Source organism: Hypomesus nipponensis, chromosome 14 (genome assembly GCF_054491055.1).
Source record: "Hypomesus nipponensis isolate SF chromosome 14, ASM5449105v1, whole genome shotgun sequence".
Taxonomy (NCBI): domain Eukaryota; kingdom Metazoa; phylum Chordata; class Actinopteri; order Osmeriformes; family Osmeridae; genus Hypomesus; species Hypomesus nipponensis.
Window position 1 is genome coordinate 19303663 of NC_140374.1, and position 22751 is coordinate 19326413.

Here is a 22751-nt window from a genome sequence, read left to right on the forward strand (position 1 = left end):
TTCCCCCCTTCCGACAATCCTCGGTAATGTCCCGATTATCTTGATGGTTCTACAGATTACTTTATCAGATTTTCCCCTGTACAGCAGTACATTTATAAGTGTATTAATGTTCAAGGGTTTTATATCTTTTTTCAGTCATTTGCACAGAAAAATGTATATCATGTACAAAAACGCAAATTCTGGCGATAGAAAATGGTGCAATAGGCCAACATATCAATGTTTATACAGGCTACGTTTTAATTAATTGTGCTCTTTAGCTTTGATATGTTTACGCTATAATATCTTTTTATATAGGCCTATGCGTGCACCTTCACACTAATTTTGAAATGTTCTATTAAAATAAACTGAATGACAATATTGTAGAGTAGTAGGCTAATAGGCCTACCGGACCGTAAATTGCTAAATAATAGGCCCTACATCTGTCACATGAAATTATGGTGTGATGCAGGGGCGTAGCCAGAAAAATATTTTTGGGTAGGCCTAGAAAGATACGGATATGCATTTTTTCAGTTTTTTTTTTACTTATTAGCTTTGCGATGTGCAACCAGTATATAATTTTTTGGAGATACTTTAGTTTTTGGGTAGGCCTTAGAACAAATTGGGTAATCCTGTGCCTACAAAGGCCTAGCCGTGGCTACGCCCCTGGTGTGATGTGAGTGCATAGTCTAAAAGGTGGCTCATGGAAATGATCTTCACCTGTTGTACACTTTCTTTAACCACGCGATTTATTGCATCACACAAGCAAAGGGCAATGTCTCTATCAATAAGCGATGCGTCATTTAGCCATTTAGTCATTTAGCAGACGCTCTTATCCAGAGCGACTTAATACAGGAACATTCCCCCGAGGCAAGTAGGGTGAAGTGCCTTGCCCAAGGACACAACGTCATTTGGCACGGCGGGGAATATTAGCCGTCAATGACTCTTTGGCGCGAATTAGGACCAACTTTGGGTGGTGGGTGCTCTTATATATTTTGCCACTTTTAAAAGTTGGAAGCACCACTGCTACTGTGCCGTTTGTCGCCGGGATGAATAACAGGACTCAGTCAATAGGTGTGATCGACTTCATGCGACACCGGCGCCGCCAACAGGCGGCTGCAGCCGGCCGCGTTAAAGCTGAGAATGCCATTGGCTGCTTCAAGTCAGCCGAGCTGCTGGCGCTGTATGAAGTCGAATGTTTTTGGGTAGGCCTTAGAACAAATTGGGTAATCCTGTGCCTACCCAGGCCTAGCCGTGGCTACGCCCCTGGTGTGATGTGAGTGCATAGTCTAAAAGGTGGCTCATGGAAATGGTCTTCACCTGTTGTACCCTTTCCTTAACCACGCGATTTATTGCATCACACAAGCAAAGGGCAATGTCTCTATCAATAAGCGATGCGTAAATATTTGTTTGTGACCCATTTTAACACGTATATGTTCAAGGGGTACCCCTTAAGCATATTGTTCTCCCTTCAACGGTCATTTTACGTTTATTCAGTAACAATCCAGGGCTCGATTTTGCCACCATTTTGGTGCTGGTGATGTTTTCTGATTGGCATTAAACTCTGTTTAACTTGAGACAACTAAGTAGGCCTATGCCTGCGCCTCGTCCATTAATTGTATATTGCGGGACCAGTTCCCTAATTACCTCCTAAATTGTTGAAAATGCGTGTGAACAAGTTGTTGCGTGAGAGCGTGACAAATCAAATGGCTGAAACGCGTGAGTCTTACGGTGGGGCCTGTTTACGTTCTTACCTTTCATGCAGATATTAGATATTACATTTACATTTAGTTATTTAGCAGACGCTCTTATCCAGAGCGACTTAATACAGGAACATTCCCCCGAGGCAAGTAGGGTGAAGTGCCTTGCCCAAGGACACAACGTCATTTGGCACGGCGGGGAATATTAGCCGTCAATGACTCTTTGGCGCGAATTAGGACCAACTTTGGGTGGTGGGTGCTCTTATATATTTTGCCACTTTTAAAAGTTGGAAGCACCACTGCTACTGTGCCGTTTGTCGCCGGGATGAATAACAGGACTCAGTCAATAGGTGTGATCGACTTCATGCGACACCGGCGCCGCCAACAGGCGGCTGCAGCCGGCCGCGTTAAAGCTGAGAATGCCATTGGCTGCTTCAAGTCAGCCGAGCTGCTGGCGACGCCGGCGCTGTATGAAGTCGAATGTTTTTGGGTAGGCCTTAGAACAAATTGGGTAATCCTGTGCCTACCCAGGCCTAGCCGTGGCTACGCCCCTGGTGTGATGTGAGTGCATAGTCTAAAAGGTGGCTCATGGAAATGGTCTTCACCTGTTGTACCCTTTCCTTAACCACGCGATTTATTGCATCACACAAGCAAAGGGCAATGTCTCTATCAATAAGCGATGCGTAAATATTTGTTTGTGACCCATTTTAACACGTATATGTTCAAGGGGTACCCCTTAAGCATATTGTTCTCCCTTCAACGGTCATTTTACGTTTATTCAGTAACAATCCAGGGCTCGATTTTGCCACCATTTTGGTGCTGGTGATGTTTTCTGATTGGCATTAAACTCTGTTTAACTTGAGACAACTAAGTAGGCCTATGCCTGCGCCTCGTCCATTAATTGTATATTGCGGGACCAGTTCCCTAATTACCTCCTAAATTGTTGAAAATGCGTGTGAACAAGTTGTTGCGTGAGAGCGTGACAAATCAAATGGCTGAAACGCGTGAGTCTTACGGTGGGGCCTGTTTACGTTCTTACCTTTCATGCAGATATTAGATATTACATTTACATTTAGTCATTTAGCAGACGCTCTTATCCAGAGCGACTTAATACAGGAACATTCCCCCGAGGCAAGTAGGGTGAAGTGCCTTGCCCAAGGACACAACGTCATTTGGCACGGCGGGGAATATTAGCCGTCAATGACTCTTTGGCGCGAATTAGGACCAACTTTGGGTGGTGGGTGCTCTTATATATTTTGCCACTTTTAAAAGTTGGAAGCACCACTGCTACTGTGCCGTTTGTCGCCGGGATGAATAACAGGACTCAGTCAATAGGTGTGATCGACTTCATGCGACACCGGCGCCGCCAACAGGCGGCTGCAGCCGGCCGCGTTAAAGCTGAGAATGCCATTGGCTGCTTCAAGTCAGCCGAGCTGCTGGCGACGCCGGCGCTGTATGAAGTCGAATGCACCTATCGTGTTCAACAACGAATGGATCCTACTCATGCGGGAACATCTCTTTAATGTAAACCAAAATGGTGGAAGCGCGTTCATGCGCATAGGGGCCATCGAGTGAACGTAAACAATATCACGCATCACATCACATCACATGACAGCTACCAAGTAAAAAAGTTTAGAGCACTGAAATTAGCAAACAAGACTTGTGATGTGGTGCATTATACCATTTGCTTTCTTGTTCTAGTTAGGAACACAAACAATTGTGAATGTCAATGCAGAATCATCTGAAAAGTAATTATATAATGTGATGTTTACTTCAAGTCATACATGCATTTCTGAGGAGGCATTTCTGCAGGAAGAAATGGCAATAATGAGCCAACAGCAAAAGGAATCAGTCGAAATAGTTTTATTCTTGTCGGAACAAAGATTAATATGGGAGTAGTGTTGAGTTTCATTAAAAGATGAGATTCCCTTTTACAGACAGAATGAATCACACTCACCCCACAATTAGACCATAATACAAGTTAGGCGAAGCATATAGACTCACAGAGAGAGTTCCATGTTTTCTGCTAAATAACATGCTGTGGATTATGTTATTGGTTGCACTTTGACCACTATTCAAAAAAATACATTTTCTAACTGAAAAATTGCCACTCCAAAATTACACACATACTGTAACTATTAATAGTTCACAGATACAAGTGAAAGCTAGACCCTGTCAATTTTGGGACAAAATAAAGCACATTTATGTGCATAAGAATATCAACTGTAGTAAGTGAATGACAAAATGCACTTTTTGGTGACTAACTCAAGTCTGTCAGACGGTTATTTCCTCATCATTTATGGAGATAAGCATCAAGCCACAGGCTCCCAGACTTCTTCAGTGATCTGGGAGGGGCAGAAGGTCAGTTCTGTTTTATTCGAGTCCAAGGGACCAACAGGCATTGTGCATGTATTGTTAAAGCATACTGTATCTACAGTAATATGTACTGTATGTTAAAAGTAAAACTGTTACCTCACAACATCCGCAAAACCTTGTCCCAATGTCTTGACCTCGTAGGAAAGGCCATGTTTCTTACACAAAGCATGCACCATTGGAGCGATCCGATGGAAGTTGTGACGGGGCATGGTGGGGAAAAGGCTAAGAGAAAAAGACAAAGTGAGACCACACATGACATCCAAAATGTGCACCCCATTCACACTATAGTGTCTAGATATAACTACAGTATAAGATTCCCAGACAAACGAAACAAAACTGGGTTAAAGATTATTTATCTGACATTATTAGCAATATATGACCTAGGACACCAGGTTTGATCCACATGACAAGCTGTATCATAATAAGGTTCATTTCAAGCAAAGTTGATATTGGTATGGAAATGTGTCAAAAATGTCACTTACTGGTGTTCAACCTGAAAGTTAAGGTGCCCACTGAACCAGTCATTGAAGAATGACTGCTCAATATTGCAGGTGGAATTTAACTACACCAGAAAGAGAAATGCACACATTATGTACATGCACCGTTATGTACCTAGACTGATAGATGTGGGGTTCATTGATAATGGTACCTGCATGGTCAGCCAGTCTTGGTGGTTGTCATATTCAATGTCTTTTGGAATGTGGCTCATCTGTGTCACCCATACAAACCAGTGGCTCTCCAGGAACCTGCATACATCAAGCATGTGGCCATTACTGCATCACAATTATTTATTATATGAAATGTTATGTATTAAATATTCTATGATGAACATCTCAGATTATTCTTTACCTGACAACGCTTAATAGAAGGACTGAACCAAGAAAACCAAAGAAGGGAACATAGCATAGGAAGTAGCGAATTTGAAAGGTTATCCACCAGGCTAAGTCCTTGATAGGGGAGCAGGAGAGACATACATTTTTATAGAAAATCAGTTATTAACTATGATAAAATGATGATCCCCAGCAGTTGCCATTAAATCTCACCTCCCAGAGACGATGTGAAAACATAGTTTTTAGAACCTGTATGTGGTAAAACACTGGAATAAGCAGAGGGGGGCCAACTAAGAGAAAGAGAAAACAATTGAATGTCGATATTTTAAAATTGATAATATTTGACACTAAAATATATATAATCATGCAGCATCAACATGAAGGTTACCCAAAAAGAAGTATTTGTGTTGGTGGTTGTAAGGCAAGTACTTCAGCTTCTTTATTCCATACTAAAGTGGAAGGAGAATCAGATGGTCACGTTTTCTACTGCCCAAGTATTATGGGATACATTTTTTCCTATTTATTACATTTACATTTAGTCTTTTAGCAGAAGCTCTTATCCAGAGCGACTTACAGTAAGTACAAGGACATTCCCCCAAGGCAACTAGGGTAAAGTGACTTGCCCAAGGACACAACATAATTTGGCACGGCCGGGAATTCAACTGGCGACCTTCAGATTACTAGCCCGATTCCCTAAGCGCTCAGCCACCTGACTCCCTATTAAATCTATTAGGTCACTCATACTTGCCTCCACTGGCTGTGTGTCTCCTAATACGAACAAGTGGAGCATGTTGATGTCGGGATCCTTACGGATCACATTGGGCTTAGCATGATGCTGGAAGTGACGATGGTTCCACCAGCAGGCAGAAGCTCCCTTTGAACACAATTGTTTTGTTCACTAGATTTTGTCTGCTAGAGGACGCAATGCTAATGGTTAATGGTGAATAATAAAATAAAATAAACATTTATGCATGACATTAATAAAATGGAAGAACTTTGTTATTGTTCACTACTTTTATGTGACCAATTGTAAATTTGTGAAGTAAATGATTCCATCTGGACTTCTTGAAGACAGACAGGTGGCCAAAATCATGCTGCAACCATCCAGCTTGGCACTGAAAATAAAATAAATCCATTATTGTCCATGGCCATTAGGTGACCAATGGTATATTTGTGAAGTAAATGATTCCATCTGGTCTTCTTGAAGACAGACAGGTGAGCAAAGTCATGCTACAACCATCCAGCTTGGGACTGAAAATAATCAAATAACAGTATGGCTTGTGGTTTATCTATGGTACTGACTTACTATAATAGAGACATTTTACCTGGGATGTGGCCAGAATGACACAGCAAAGCAGTGTTGAAGTCCAGTTGGTTTCGAAGGTCCACAGAAGCAGCAAAGCCAGGACTTCCAGTAGCAGAATGTGCCCCAGATGGAGGCAGAAAAAAAGAGGCTTGGCTTGAAACAGCCCTTCTTTTTCTGCATGGTCACGCAAGTTATGGAAGTCCTGAACAATAGTTGCCTGCATAGAATGAAAGAAAGAAAAAAAGTGTTTGAGTGAGGATCAAGGAAACAAGATTGGGGTTAAGAAGTGGTTAAGGAGGGAGAGGAACAGGTGACAGAAAGAGAGAATTATAGATATAAATCATGGGCAATTTCACAGGTTTAATACAGTAGAGAATCTACAGTATTTCATTGACTCACACTTTTCTCGTGATCATGACAAGGTTCAGATGCTGCCAGCTCACCAACCAACAAGGGCTTCAGAAATTTTCTCACAAAGGTTGGATCAGGATGAAAAGCCGTGAATGCTTCCTAGAGAACAGGGATATATATATTAAAACACAGGTAAATCCTGTTTAAAATACTATAGCTTTGACATCGAAACAGATTTGCAGACTAAAAAGACTGATCTTTACATAGACTGCAAACAGGACAAGAGTTTTATGGAAGATTTGTTTACTAACCTTGTATGCCAATAACTATGTCAGGTCACAACATAAAGCATGAAAACATTGTAAATACCAATAAGCATATTTACTGTGGCATCCTCCCCAGCATAGTGACTGATGACCCTTATTCCACCGGGATGCCTCTTGGTCCAGTTGGTGATGTTGTACACTTTCCTGTCAATGACGAGCCACTGATCATTCTTGTTCGTATGCCTCTGTATCTCCTCCCAGGTGAAGACATTACCACCTCCTTGCTTGCCATTGTCTGTGGGGTCTGGGTCTTTAAAATGTTTCCCGAGACCCATCCTTACTGGTATTGGATCAGGTCTGAGGTAACGTGCACTCTTAAGACCAGTCTTCAGCAGGGCGCAGTCAAGATATTTCAGATGCAGCTGCACGACTCACCTATGTCAGACGAAATGGCGTGATGTGAGTACAGAGTCTGAGTTTTTTCACGGACATTTATGGTCCTCACAGTCTGTTGTACTTTATCGACTTCTTGTAACATAAACAAAGGGAAAGGTATCCATCAATTAATGAGACGCGACATTTTTGATGGGATAGTTTTTAACTAAATACTTTCTTCTTTAAAAAAAAAAGCCCAATGGTAAAATAGAGCCGAATTAAAAATAACTTTTAAGCTATCCGTTATATAGATAAATAATCAAGCCTCAAGAAAAAAATGCCAATACTGTACGATTTCAACAAATACAGATGCTGTAATTTGGGCTATACATGCAGAACAATATATTAGCACTTCTCACAACGCCTTTGAATTTAAATCTACACAAATATACAAGAAATATTTAAAAAGATTTGCCTCGCTATTCTTGGAGAACGGTCTCTCACTCAAATTTCAGCATAAGTGTCTCATAGCGTGCACCGTACACGGACAGTTTATCTAAATTCCAAGCGGATCATTCGAGGGTCCCTGGTCCAATCAGCGTATTTCCAACACTGCTGGCAATTGCAATTGGCTTATAACAAACCTTCCGAATTTATACAGTTGATACGCACGTGCATGCGGATGGGCTGTTCTAAAACTTTAGCCAACTATTGCATATGGCAAGTCGTTTTCATCTTTAATCCTCAAAATGTTGCCTACTTGTACGCTAACAATTATTTATACTTGTTCCTATTTTTTGTTACAAGTAACTCTTTGAATAGTAATTTGGACTGGTTGTACTAGTAAGAAATGTAAATGAGATACTAGGCAGATAGTAGGCCTACTATTTTTGTAACAATAATTTTAGGGCTATATTCCAATAGAGTGAGTGAGTGAGTGAGTGAGTGAGTGAGTGATGAGCAGCAATGGGGTATGGTAGGCAACAGGCAGGCAGGCCAACACATAGACGGGTGAATTGGCAGGTAGGCTGGACAGGTGTGGTCCTAGACAAAAGGAAAACAGATTTAATGTGATGATTAACTTGTAGCAATACTAGCAATAACTCAGTGGACATCTGTAAACACCAGTCAGCCATAACATTTAATAACACTGATTATCTCGTTATCATGGCACCTGTCAGTCATTGAAATAAGCATGAAAGAGAATATTTTGTCCTCAAAGTTGATGTGTTTGAAAACTGGAAAGTGGGCAAAGGATTTGAGCGACTTTGACAAGGGCTAAAACATAAATGAACATGAAAATTAATGTAGGCTTATATAAAGACATAAAAGGATAGATTTGCCAACAATTAATAGAATGAACAGAAACACAGTGTAAACAGCTGATACAGTTCATATGGTATAGCAAAGATTAAAGTTTCACAGTGTCAGTGTCACTTTGCTGTGTAGAGTTTCAGAGTGACTGGGAAAGTGTTGTGGCGATAGTGGAGGTGAAGTACTGTAGTACTGGTGTGGGGTGACTTATCTGTTAACCCTGTAAGATCACAGTGGCACAATCACAGCAGTTGCTTTCAGCAGTCCTTTGAATGTTGTTCTGTACAGGGTTTTTTTTTTTTTAAGATCACTTTTACATAGTCAATGTGTCCTATTGTTTTTCCTCACAATGCTTTTGGATGATGTATTTGTATCTCAGGCCATCTGGTAATGAACTTACACAACCTGCAAACTTTCCTGCAAGCTCGTCTCTTTGTTTTATTGGACTGGATTTGTCCAAATCTAAGTTAGTAAAATGCCTATTGATTATTATTACAATGTCTAGGACATGTGGATATAGTTATTGTAAAATACTTTAACCAAAGTTAGTTTTGAGCTTATGTCTTTTTTGCAATTATGTCTGGGTGAGGGTGTTAGTCATATAGGTAATATATGTACCATGGTGACATTCAGCTGTATGCTGTATGTGTGTGAGTTTTTGTGATCCACAGACAATGGAGAGAGGGGTGTGTCTGTCTGGTGGATGACAATGGATTTGAACACTGATATTCATCCCGGACACACCCCATCACATGGTCCACCAACCAATCAGTGGCTTCCTGTCCTTTTTAACCAGAACTAGTTTCAGTTTTTGCTGGTTATGAGACATGCACATAAAACCCGCATTCACCCTCGGTCTTTAACGGACAGAAATGGTGTGGTCCTCATTAATATTTAGTACCTGAAATAATGTAATCCTCAGATTCACCAGCAGATGGCGTCAAAGCTGTTCAAAAGGTGGGGCGTCAGTCAAATTATCAGTGATGTTAAGCAGAGGCATCATGCATTACTCATTCTGTTTCTAATGTTGGTATTTTTGGTCCAATGGGTGTTGAAAAGATTAGGATAACAAGCCTACAAATGTAAATTGGTTACGTTCCTGTATCAAAAAACAATTCATTGTTAATATACAACAAGTCATGTGAATGGGTAACATCTGCAGTGCTGTACTGTACAGTATGTGAGAGTCATTTTGAGAGATGGACATTGCAGCTTTGGAGGGGGAAGGGAACCCAACACTCCACTCTCCCCCCTCATTCGTTTGTCCCCTGAAGTCCCCAGCTTGTTTTGCAGCACAGTTCGTGTTGCTCTTTCAGGGTCATTTCAGTCCATTGCCGCAATTTGCAAATCAGCACTTTTGTTCCCTTCATATCAGACAGCATTATACTCAACCTCTGTGTTGTCTTTGACTGTCTCTCTGCTAGTCCGCATCCCTGTGCTAAGCTTTGTGAGAGTATTGACCTTGCATTTAATGGACTATCTTATATCTGGTATAAGCTCATCATAGCCACTTGTCACTGTGGAATGAAAGTGTTCTGTCTCCACCAATGGTGTAGCATTGAGGTTCTGGGATCTATTAGTTTGTCAGTCAACTGAGAGGTGAGATGTAACATCAAACATAAATAATGACAAGATAACAGAGGCATGAAGGTCTTTTGCAGTCTCTTTAAGGCAGACAACTCGGTTTCAAAGGTGAACACAGATTAAAACACAGAGACAAGATACAACAGCTGGTATACAGAAAAGCAAGCAGATAACCACAAAAATTCGGTCTTTGTCATATATGGTCCAGATGCATTTCTTCCTAATCTAAGATATGAAGTCAAACACAGCTATAGACATACTGACCCGTCCATAGTTGGCCATTAGTCCATACAGATGCACAGGACTTGGTAAACAAATTGGGTGAAAGATGACATGCAAAAAAAGCAAAGCATAAAAACAACAAAGGCATTGGTAACATTAAAGTCATGAGTAAAGCAACATTGCAGCGTTGAAATGGATACTGTCGACAAAGAAAACTTTAAACTTAAAACTTCACCATCAACCTTATGGAAGACGTCTTACAAGGCTGTTATTGCCTACAACCAAGTATTTTGAATATGCAAGTCTCAATACACAGAACATCTGAATCACCTGGTACACACCTCGTTTTTGTCAAATCACATTCTTTTTTTGTATCCTGAACTGCTTGTTCAAAGAATTTAGGCTTATCCGCATTACCTAACTCTCATTTTGCAGCATAAGTGGTGAGGGACTTAGGAATGAAATGCATTGAACATGTGTCATCACAAGTGCTTATCAGAAGTTTTACCATCTCTATGTGCAGTTATTACATCCCATCTTACAGCAGAGCTGGTAAGCTGAAAGTTATAGCACATAGCAAGCAACTAGTATTGTTGTTAATAAATTGACAATTATGAGAATATTTATGCCACTAAATAATTTTGTGATTCATAACAAAAACAAATATCCCCAGCTGGTGGATTTAAAGCCTCTGTTGTGAATCAGATCCCATTCTCTTGTAATCTTCTAGGACATACATAGTCTAACTCTCTGTGGTTTTGAAAGGCATAAGTATATCACAATTCATAGCTCCATATGCCTTAAAGGCTGCATGCAAATTCTAGTAGGCTACAGGATGCCTATTAAACAAAACTGTTGCCAAAACTAACCAGTTGAGTCAATGTCTACTGTCTTTACCTCATTTGTCCTATTGCCTACTGCGACACTGCCACTCTGTTGTATAAAATGATATTGCCCTTATATTTGATATAAATTGACGTAGGCTTTACCCAACTTATCGCATAGGCTAAACAGGCAATCGTTTAATATATTGAATAGTGACTATGCAAAATTCGTTGTAAAGACTCTATATAGGCCCCAAAATATATTTCGTCATTAAACTATGTGGTTGATGCCCTTTCCTACAGTAGCTACTGTAGATCTCATGACAGGGCTGCCAATTCTCCTCGGCCCCCACTTTCCCTTTCCCTCCCTGTATCATGTGATTTACGTGTCTGAAAATGTCCCTGTTCCGGTTGCTAGGGAAGGGGTACAGTCCTAGGCAACATTGTAGCCTACGCAAATCTACGACCGCGAAGAGGTGAAACCTTTCGTTTGCCCATCAGCGAAGAGTGGACAGTGACGAACAGTTTACCGGAAGATGAAAACGACTTAATTGAAAGAGAAGAGACTATAGGAAACCGAGAAATAAATATTATCAACTGAACGAGATAGTGCGTAACAGCGTCACCAGAGCGCCACAACTGCCTACGCTACAAAAGTGGACTTCTCTTTACTGTTTCACTTTGCCGCTGGCCAGGTCACTGAGCTGCGTAGCCTGCGCGCCGTCCTCGACAGACACAGAGGAGAACTGTCAGCTGGATGCGCAGAACATCCGTCGCCTTTTTGGTTAGATCGTCTTGAGCCTAGGGAACAGGTGACACAGTGGCGTGGAAAAACTACATTGGAAAATATAAACTACATTTTGGGTCTGCTACAGTCCTGTTTTGTAAGGATAACTGACAAACATATCCAAAAGTTGTATCGGGTAAGAAACAAACGCGAGCCCGATAAAAATAGGATGCGCGAAGTTCGAAGTTTTTATCAGAGCTTGGGAAGCATTACCTTCTGCCGGTGACAGTAGCGGATGGCTTCCAGGCACACATCAACAGACTGTTTTTGATATCAAAATCGATCTCTATTTTATTTCTTCTTATTATTATTACTACAACTACAACTATTATTACTATTACTACTACTACTACTATTACTACTATTATTATCGACATTACGTAAACTATTACTCAGGTTGTCATCAATTCTAATGAACATAGTCAGAAGTAAAATAAAAACAATGTGAATTTAAAACATAAATAGCTCAAATGTGGGTGCTGAGAAGACTTGTTATGGCTCCACGGCTGTTCTGAGAGTGATAGGCACTCTGGAACCACCATGCACTCCAGTGCTGTTAGTCCTGTGACAGGGTTTCTGCTCCAGATCCAAGCCTGCAGACTCAGGGCTGAGCAGCCACAGGCACTGCCTCATCACCTGACCCCATCCTGACTCACCCTGGAGTGAGGAGCTGGCAGGTCACACCATGGGGAACTCCTCCATAAAGGAAGAGGAGGAGGAAGAGAAGGAGGAGACGGACGGCGAGACAGTCCACATAACCGAGAGGAAGGAGAAGAAGAAGAAGGAGGAAGAGGAGGAGGTGGAGCTGCCCCTTGGAGTGGAGGAGTTGTTGACCAGTGGAGACCCTGTGTTGGACTTGAGCTACCGTAAATTCCGTCGCTTACCCTTACGTGTGTGTGGACTAGAGCACTTGGAGAAACTGTATGTCTGCGGCAACAGGCTTCGCACTTTACCCGACAGCATCACCCAGCTGAAGGGTTTGAGGATCCTCGCCCTGGACTTCAACAAGATGGAGGATGTGCCGCTGGCTGTCTGTCAGCTGAGTAACCTCACACGCCTCTACCTGGGCAGCAACCGGCTGATCAGCCTCCCCCCAGAGTTGCGCAATCTCCAGAGGTTACGCTGCTTGTGGATGGAGAGCAACTACTTCCAACGCTTCCCTCGTCAGCTTTTTGACCTGCCCCACCTCCGCTCTCTTCAGATGGGGGACAATCGGTTACGTTCGCTACCTTCGGACCTGTGGCGCATGGAGGCTTTAAGGGGGTTATGGCTGTATGGGAACCGCTTTGACGAATTCCCCAGAGTTCTCTTGCGCATGGAGGGCCTGGAGATATTAGACTTGGATAAGAATAAGATCACAGAGTTCCCCAGCTTGAAGCGCCTCCCTGCCCTTCGCCTGTTCTCCTACGACCACAACCCAGTTGAGGGCCCTCCCAGGGTGGGCGAGGAGGTAGTCCTGGTGGGGGAGGGGGCGGAGGAGGCCATGCAGGACCGGGAATACTGGAAGGAACAGGCGCTAGCTGAAGCAAAAGAGGCGGAGGAGCGGGCCTTGGCGGGGGAGGAGGAGCCAGTGATTCACGGCATCCTGAAGAACAGCTGCTCGGCTCCTAGTCGTACTGCTGATGACTTACTGGTAGAGGTTGGACAAGAGGAAGAAGGGGACTCGGAGAGGAAGGACGACGAAGGGGATTTTGAAAGGCCGTCTACGGACTACGACGGCAATGAACTTGAATATGACGAGGACGGCTTGGAATATGAAAGAGAGGAGCTCATATACGAGGGGGAGGGCTTTGAGTTTGAAGGAGGAGGGCTGGAATATGAAAGAGGTGAGATGGACTATGAGTATGAGTATGAGGAGGAGCTACAACATCGAGAGAGGCGGGTACAGCAGTGACTCCTCCCCTCCAAAACCTTTCACCCCGATATGATCTACCCCTCCTCCCAGAGAACAGAGTATACAGGACCAGTAATTATCAAATGAGACTGTTGGTTTGGGGTACGCTATTGCAATACACTATGTAGAAAATATTTTAGAGCCAGAATGACTGCATGGAAACTGGGAATTACTAATTTATTTGACATCTTTAACTGATCTGTGAATAATTCTTAACTGGACATCTTTGCCATTTCAATCAGATACAAACTGGCATGTCAGATCCAGTCTCAGATGACTCTGTAGGTGTGTGTGACTGTGTGTGTGTGTGTGTGTGTGTGTGTGTGTGTGACTGCATGTGTGTGGCTGTGTGTGTGCACGTGTGTGTTTTGAAAAGAGGACAAAGAGTATGCATTCACTGCAATGTGATACTGCTTTGTCAATTCCATGATGTGTGCACAGGGAACTTAATCTTGCCTCATTAAACAGTAATTGAGTTTACCAGGTGTGTGTCAATCATTCGTCTGATCGACGCTGGCAAGATACCTTTAACAATTCTGCTATAAAAAGGGAAAAATACATTATTCAAAATGTTTTAAAGTGGTAGAAATCACAATGTAGGGATTTCTATATTTCTTATCACTTGTTTAGGTATATGAATATGTTTAGGAATGTAAGTGTTACAATTGTATAATTTCCACACTAACTGCGATTGTTGTACTGGAGCATGTTTTGCAATCATTTGTAAATTATCATTACACCATAAACAGTCAACCTATTTCTCTTGTCGGCGTGGAGTGTAAGCAGACCTCTTAGCATGTCAGTGCCAAGAGAGTGAGAAAGAAGTAGGGGGATGGAACAGGCCATAAAAGGCAAGTCAACGGACAGGCTTATAACACAAGTTGCAATGTCACTTAAATCCCTTTTGGAGGTAAAGCCAAGGAGCATGAGAACTCCTATGTCAGCTAGAATCACATCCGACCTCAGTTGTGTCAGTACCTTTCTCAACTACTGTGTCATAATTGTTTCCCTCAAGCACTCACGCATCTCTCTAGTTCAACCTCTCAGTCCCATGTTACACCTTGTTCTCTGCCTCTGTGTATTCATATCTATGACGAGTCACTGTGTCCTGCTGTTCCCTTATTTCAGTCTTCAGTGTCTCACATCTCATTGGAAGTGTAAACTATTTATCCAATAGATGAAATATTAATGAGTAGAGTAATGTGAGTCAGCCGAGGCAGTCATCTCGAGAGTCTCTAGTCAGTGTCTGTCCTCAGACAACAATTGTAAAGTCTTTATCTGCTCATAATAGAAATGTTTACTATTTTTGGAAACCTACACTCCCAATTCAATGACCAGGGTCCTCTCAGATTTCTGTCTTGTTTACTTATGTTTCAATCAGGATGATTTATCCTCGTGGTCCTTACTTCATGTCTAGAAAGGCACTGCAGAAACTCATTAAACAAATGATCTATCGTCCAACACCAGCTGACTGGAAACAAAGCTGTGCAAGCCTTGAGTTAGGTTTTATGTTTCTTGTGTTTTGACACAGTTGGACTCCGTTTGTTTTACTTCAGTAGATACATAAAACTACTGCACTGTTTGAGAATGAGATCAATGCCATGTCAACGTGTAGAGCTTGACACATGCTATGATGCTGCTAAAGCATGAAACTAAGCAGGGTTGGCATTCTGCTCTTCATTCCATAGCTGTGACTGAGAGGCCAAACACTTTGACGAATACCAAACAAGTACGAGAATCTATGCTGCAACTCTGTCTCAATGTATTAATTTTGCTCATTAGTTTACACTTTCATTCTCTGTAGGTCAAGGACGTAACGCCCGTAGAAACGACAACACTTCATTTCTTACATGACTGCCTCACACAGTTTGACCTGCCACACGGTCCACTGAAAAGAATGGTCTGTCAGTAAGCTGTCGGAAATAACCATTCACCATCACAAGAGTTACAAGAAAGCATACAGTTGCTCAATAACAAAAACTTTATAAATGTTAGTTTGTTACTTGAGATCTTAAGATCTGATTAGTAACAATACTAATCCGATCTTAAAGTAGGTCTCAAGTTGCATTCGAGGTATTAAGACAAAAATATTTGAAATCTTTTTTCTTTTAACTTTTACATGCATGACTTTAAAATTAAGAACAAAATGGGCTTTATAATGTGATAGAAGGAGAACAGATTTTTTTATTGAGAACACGTAAGTATGGATATCTTCAATAGGCCGTTGATGATACAAACTAAAATGGCGGCCTGATATGAATTTCTTAACTTTTTGGTCTGATGTGTCTCTATCCCCAAAGGTTGAACCTGTAAAACAGATGTAATATTAGATCAAGGAAAACATAAATAGGACAGAGTGGATTAAATTAAAGATGTAATATGTGTGAGCATTAACGCACAACCACAGCACCTGTCAGTGTCTCGCCCTGTATAGCCATCGCTTCTACGCTTTTGTATGCCTCCTGTCATCCAGCCAGTCCTCTGATTTCTCAATGCAGAAACGTCACAAAACCTGGAAAATATATAGCCATAATATAAATTCCTTACTTTAACCAACTGCATGGAAAAAAGAAATTGACTTTGAACAAAAACTCACTTGCTCTGGTAGTGAGTTAGGAAACGTGACGAATCACGTAGTGTGAGTGGCAACGTTGTTAAGTCAGGAGGGTTAAGGATAAACCCAGATGGCTCCTGTAAACAAAATGATATAATTCAATGTTTCAGGATTCTGACCAGCCACTGAAAAGCATATGTTGAATGATTCATATTGTGGCTGCAAGTGCAAATGCTGCTTCTCCCAAACATTTACATGGAGGCTGCGTAAACCCTTCCTACCTTAGTCCCAAAGGACTTCATCTGAGTTGGTGAACTTGCCTTCGGAGTCTGTGACGACGGTAGCAGGGAGGCCTGATTGCAAAGTGAGGGACACAAGTAATATTATATCTTACATTTTCTCTGTAATTCCAATTACCAGCGACAAGTAGACAAGTTCAGGGAGCAGTGTGATCAGGGACGGAAAATTGACTGCTGGACATACTGGACAGGCCAAGGGATCCAGGCTGTCTCGGGTGAAGGCTGTTTCTCTCTGGGCTCGGTTGATCAGCCCGGGTAATGCATCAGAGCCCTGGGGCATGTTCAAGGATACAGATGATATAAACCTTTAGAGGCTGACCAATGACCTTAACCTTCATTGAGACAAACATACACATACATACTGTATATATATATATATATATATATATATATATATATATATATATATATATATATATATATATATATATATATATATATATATATATATATATATATACTGTATATCCTGTGTATACTACAAGAATGCAGTTGTGAGTGTGAAAAAATATCCTCTAAGATAAAGGTTGATAAGAAGGACTTTGGTGAAAATGAGATGCCGACCTGAAGAAAGGTTGTCGGCAGGAAGTCGGTTTTCATCACCGACTGTTTGGTCTTGCGAGGATTATCCTGTTAGAAAAGCTAGTATAATGACAACAGGGCGAGGTAATTTTTGGCTATGCTTTTTTCTGACCACAAACCTAAATTCTGTCTGGATGATTTCATTAACTGACACAAAAATGTCCATTTAAGCCCACTACGAACCATAGAGCAGTTGTGAGGTAGAAACGTGTTTAATTGAAGATCTACTGCCTCGGTGAAGCCACTCTCCTCCTTGACACCCACTATCTGGTGTTTCTGAGAAACTGACGCCGACAGGGATTGGAAATGAGTCATTTACACTTTGCCACTAAAGAAACCTGACTCAAGGTTTAAAACACAGTGTACCCTTCAGTGTACCTGGTCGTTGAGGACGATAAGGCACAAAGCACTTCTCATATTCTGTCTGCAGAAATGCATTCTGGGACAAAAGTGCAAAAAAGCACAGCCAATTAGGAATGTGTTTCAAACTTTTTTTTTTCTCCAACCATTCAATCTTTCTCCTGCTTGTTCTCTCTCTCTCTCTCTCTCTCTCTCTCTCTCTCTCTCTCTCTCTCTCTCTCTCTCTCTCTCTCTCTCTCTCTCTCTCAATGTACCTGTTTTGGATGAGTCATGAGCTGCAAGTAGCCACTCTCTCTTACTTTGCCACTAGGGCGAGGCACAGCCTCACACCCAGTGAGGCCAATGAAAGGCTTGAAATGCCGCTTGGTCTGTGATTGAAAACTGTTCAACAGAGAATGCCTGTAAAATGAAAACATACTATTATCGTGTTGATACATTCAATACAGATGATAATCAGTTCATGTCCAGAAGTTCTTTCCAGCACACACAGCCCTGACTCTGTCTTACCCAAGCTGAGGATTGTCAGTCTGATCCAGACTGGGGTTGTAGGAAACAGCTGGTCTTAGATTAGCAGAGTAACCCGTTCCATGGCTACATCCCAAAGTTGGGACAAATCCTTCCTTGTCTGTGTCACACCATGAAGAAAGTATACTTTATTCTTAGCTTAGCTTAACTCGCTTAGCTTTGATGGAGCAAAGTGAAAGCACAATAATAATAAGTGAGTATCCATTTGTGACTATAGATAGCTACAAAACTGGTGTTATTGTAACACAAGTCATTGCAGTCCAGCTATTTCCTCACCATAGGAGTCTTTATAAGAAGTGCAGTAAAGGTTGAGTGAGTTATTGGTCAGTCTGCCCCTTGGGCTGCCAGCTCCTCCCAGAGAAAGACTGGCTATCTCCACCTGGCCACCCATCTGTGACTGGTGTGATGGAAACCACCTCTAACAACAGTGATGGATGGTTTAAAGCCCTAGGAACTAGGGTTGTGCTGTAAATAAGATGAGAGTAGCAGTAAACTGAACATGTCTTGTAACATATTGACGAATGCAAACACTTTAAACAACCAACGGGCATCGTGAATTGTTGTAGCTAGAGGCTAGAGCTAGCTACTTTTATGAAGACTGCGACTTTGTACAGTAGCCAATACTGTATAGGTTAAAGTCATTAGACTAGCTACATTTTCTTGTAATTGATAAATGAATGTAATATTTTTTTAATAAAATAAAAATGTACATTTAGCCATACCCCGAGCCTATCATGCTGTTCTAATAAGCACTCATCATCCGCCTTACCTGGCTTTAAAGTCGGTAGAGACATATCTCACCTGTCTATACCGCTTGGGCTTCTGGCACGAAGTTTTTCAGTGATACTGTTGCCACGGAGATTTTACTTGAGGGCATGCGACCAAGATGAGGTCACAAGTGAGGGTCAAGAACGTGCCCACTGCTTGAACCAAATAACTTATATTGACTGCTACTCTTTGCTTGCACTTCAAGATAACTTGAAATAAAAGATGACCTTTTCTTTTTCATTATATAAAGTAGGGGAAATACATTATTAATAAACCTGTAATTCAAAACCTGTAATAATAAAAATCAAGCCTTGTTCACCATTTTGTAACCAACATACCAAGACAATATAGAAACAGCAGCATAACAAAGAAAGCCACAACAAACAACAATAAAACATTTACAAACAATAAAACTGTAGGTGTGTTAAAGTAACGACGTTGATAGACAGAACAATGGGGAACAATAATGTGCGCAACACTATTCCCCTGCTCCTTAGGTCACTATGGATACTATTTTATGACATCAAATATCGTTAGACTCCCACCGTGTGCTCATAAACACGTTGTAGGTTAATCATGACCACTAGATGGCAGTATATTACCACAGTTGCATTTAACAAGCTTGGTCCACTCTTTACCCACCTTACCTATTTAATTTAAATTAACAATTTAATTAAACCTCATTGTGCTACTGCATTTGCAGTTATAGCAGAATAATCCCAAATCCAATAATTTCAATTGTTTGCTTATTTGCTGATGAACAACAATCACCATAAACAGTCCCACAATTATAGAAAAACTGATTTGGGATCGAATAATTTATTTCAGGCCTATATGTTTCATTACTGCTTGTTTGGAAATCAAGGCAGTTTTCCCCTTTTTCCCCTCTATGGAAAATGGCATATTGAGGTTTGTCTGAGATTGATGAGAGGTGACATCAGCCTCTTCTGAGCCAGAGAGAATGTTCTGGAGAAAAGCCTCATTGCCTGACTATAGGAGAGCAACACTAGACCCCGCCCCCACCCACTTACTCACCCACCCACCCAGACCACAAACAGACCTTGCCTGAAGGCCATTGAGGCCAGGAACTACAGTACAAAACCCTTTTCACAAACAATCCTATGTTTGATCTACACAGAAGGGCTTAAATAAGATTAACAGTGGAGAGAATAAATCATTTACAGCAGGTGGAAATCTTCAGAAAACAGAATTCATTCAAAATACGAGTCCCAAGTCAAGCATTTATTGTGTTAAGACATAATGCAAAGAGGGACACAACACACAGTACAATTCTCTTTATCCTATGCCACTGAATTGAACATAAGGGATATCTTTTTAGGTGACTACCTGACTGATTAATGGGAAATATACATCATTTGTTCAGCTATAGCCTACAGTGGACATGTCCACACGTGTGCAGGGTCGATTGTCATCTCCACTTCTTTCTTTCATACCACTCTATCCCTCAGATTCACTGTGACACTCTGCCTCTGTCACATCCTTTTCTCTTTGCTTTCCCCATCAGTCCTCCAGCACTGCAAGTCATCAGTGCCAATCTCTACTGAACAGTGCCGTACCATAAAAGAAGACATCCTTGCTTTCTCTTTCCCGGTGTGCAAGAGACCAAACATCGCTTTAAATATTAATACTTGGATATCCATATTATGTCTTTCATATCACTGGAATGGAAGTGTTTGGATTATTGAGATTGACAAAGGTTTTCCCCATTGTTCCCAGCGTATTCAATGTCAATATTATAGATTCAGACATGAATCTGTCTGAATATTTTTGATGCGCGCCACTGTTACTTACATCATGGTCTAACTCAGAATGGACAGTTGATGGATTTGTGACAGACCAGGGATTGTTCCAAGTAAACCCTGTGGTCATATTTAAACTTGCTATTATGTGCTCATTCACACCTGCAAGGTCTGAGAGAAGGATGCGACAAAGTGTAGGAGATGAAAAAGGTGGGCAGAGCGCTCCTAAAAATAGCCTGACGTGATGCAAGCAAGGGTCTCCCGTCGAGTGATGCGCTTGGCTTGCCTGCAGCCGTCTGTTGCAGTTCAGAGAAGGACAACACCCTCGCTCCTGTCAGCAGGAGCTTGGCTGGGTGTCTCTCCGTCTGCGAGCCAGTCGGGTGACCGCTCCAGCCCTCTAGACTGGGCCGTTAACACACTCTGACTCTGGGCACAAAACCATCAGGTTTCTCTGTCGCTTTAATAGGCTTTCTGGTACCTCATCTTTCTGAACACCGGAGAATTAACATTTAGGGAAACGTAAAGAGAGTGATCTGGGTAAAGTGGCCTTTCTTTACAGCAGCAGTAGGTCCCGGGGGTACTTTCAGTTCTCCTGCCTATTCGGAGACTTATCATGTTGAAGCTTCCCCTCGTTGCTCCTGTAGTTAATAGGCAAATCATGCACAGACAGCTTGGAGTAAATTGCATAGTCATCTTTCCCCTTTTGGCTTTCAATTTGCTTTGTGCATGCCATACTAAAGAGGGAATGTTCAAGCTAAAATGAAGGGGTAACCTGGGTCTTCAGTGTAAAATTTCATGTGCATTATTCCATGTCCAGACAGGATGAGAATGTCACGCTGAATCAGTAAAAAAAAAAGAACATAATAATGGATGCTTAATGGATTAAAACAATGAACATACACAGTTACTGAGATGATTGCAAAATGCCATATAAACGATGGTAAATGTGAAAATGTATTCCATTCTGTCTATCTATATCTGTATTTATCTTTGTATTGGCTGTGCATGTGAATCCCATTTGAATATGTTAAACAGTCTGATTCATTTGCCAGCTTGCTGGAAGGGGTATTATAGGCCACAAGTCTTCTGCCACAGATAAATTATTGGTGCAAGATTGCACTGAAGATTAAGGCAGTGAGCCTTGGAAATTCAACTCTTTAGCCGACAACAAATGAGAGCTGACAAGTTGATGTTATAAATTCATGTCGTAAGTATTTGAGAAGCTTACACACAAACCAAATGAATGACTCTGTGAGAGTAGTAGTAGTAAAAATGATTCTTTAATATGGAACAAAATCAGAGCTCAGCTCCATGGCTCCACCCACACATGGCTCACCCAATCACACAGATGGGTGTAGGTGGACAGGGAAATCAACTAGTAAGATCACAGTCCGCTCGGCCAAAAAAACAGGAGAGGCTCTAAAACATGGAACGCAAAACCAAAGTGCTACCGGGCTTGACCTCAAGATGTTTTCCCACACCCCCTTCCTGTCGAAGGATGTCGCCATAGAGACAGGCCTCTCTGCGCCCCCCCTTTCCCAGGGCTCTCACACCCCTACCTCACCCCTGACCCTCCAAACCAGGTGACACAGTGGCCTTGCGGAGCCAAGGAGGTCAGGGCAAGGGCGGGGTCAGAGGACCGGAGAGGCGTGTCTACGGCTCCTCTGAGTTTGCTCGTCATAAGGATGACAGAAGGGAACGGGGATGAACACAACGAGGTGTGTTCATTATCATCACCGTGGCGATGTATGGCTGTGGTCCAGCTTCCTCCCCGATCTGTGTAAAAGCCCAAACGCCTCTACATGGTTCTAGTTACTGAATGGAATGTTTGAAGTTTGTTGTTGAAAATGTGGAGACAAAGAAGGGGGTAAGAAGTCTATGGGGCCAGCCCAGCAAGAACCCAGTACTAATCCTAACACACAGACATGGACAAACCACTACACTGATATGTACAGCACAACCAAGCAACACACTAGAGCTCAGTGTAAGCAATTTGAAAGAGGAGAGTGATATTTAATTGCAAATACCAGGTCCCACTCCGGAGTGTTTGACATAATTGGGCCAATCATTAAGGCTGTGGTTATGTTATGAGAAGATG

The 22751-nt window shown here is 41.8% G+C and overlaps 3 protein-coding genes across 4 annotated transcripts; 1 reads left to right on the top strand and 2 right to left on the bottom strand.

Moving 5' to 3' along the window:
• Positions 1-3523: 3523 nt before the first annotated feature.
• Positions 3524-7746, bottom strand: fads2 (fatty acid desaturase 2). Of its 2 annotated transcripts, XM_084672294.1 has the most exons (13): positions 7656-7746; positions 6925-7240; positions 6588-6698; positions 6208-6405; positions 5896-5997; positions 5631-5756; positions 5271-5331; positions 5096-5172; positions 4902-4999; positions 4702-4798; positions 4535-4614; positions 4149-4274; positions 3524-4021 (listed from the first exon to the last, which is right to left on the bottom strand). In XM_084672294.1, exons 2-13 carry the CDS (start codon positions 7138-7140, stop codon positions 3970-3972), a joined length of 1344 nt encoding a protein of 447 aa, XP_084528420.1. In that variant the 5' UTR covers positions 7141-7240; positions 7656-7746; the 3' UTR covers positions 3524-3969. The 2 variants fall into 2 exon arrangements, with proteins under 2 accessions (XP_084528420.1, XP_084528421.1); XM_084672295.1 differs by lacking the exon at positions 7656-7746 and having other exon boundaries at positions 6925-7254.
• Positions 7747-12478: 4732 nt separating this feature from the next.
• lrrc10b (leucine rich repeat containing 10B) lies at positions 12479-13949 on the top strand. Its single transcript, XM_084672296.1, has one exon. It carries the CDS (start codon positions 12597-12599, stop codon positions 13803-13805), a length of 1209 nt encoding a protein of 402 aa, XP_084528422.1. The 5' UTR covers positions 12479-12596; the 3' UTR covers positions 13806-13949.
• Positions 13950-15929: 1980 nt separating this feature from the next.
• saxo4 (stabilizer of axonemal microtubules 4) lies at positions 15930-19003 on the bottom strand. Its single transcript, XM_084672674.1, has 12 exons — positions 18895-19003; positions 18402-18590; positions 18108-18225; positions 17855-17999; positions 17619-17679; positions 17424-17524; positions 17223-17288; positions 16843-16929; positions 16641-16712; positions 16402-16496; positions 16216-16317; positions 15930-16112 (listed from the first exon to the last, which is right to left on the bottom strand). The coding sequence occupies exons 2-12, from the start codon at positions 18514-18516 to the stop codon at positions 16094-16096; spliced, it is 981 nt and encodes a 326-aa protein (XP_084528800.1). The 5' UTR covers positions 18517-18590; positions 18895-19003; the 3' UTR covers positions 15930-16093.
• Positions 19004-22751: the final 3748 nt, after the last annotated feature.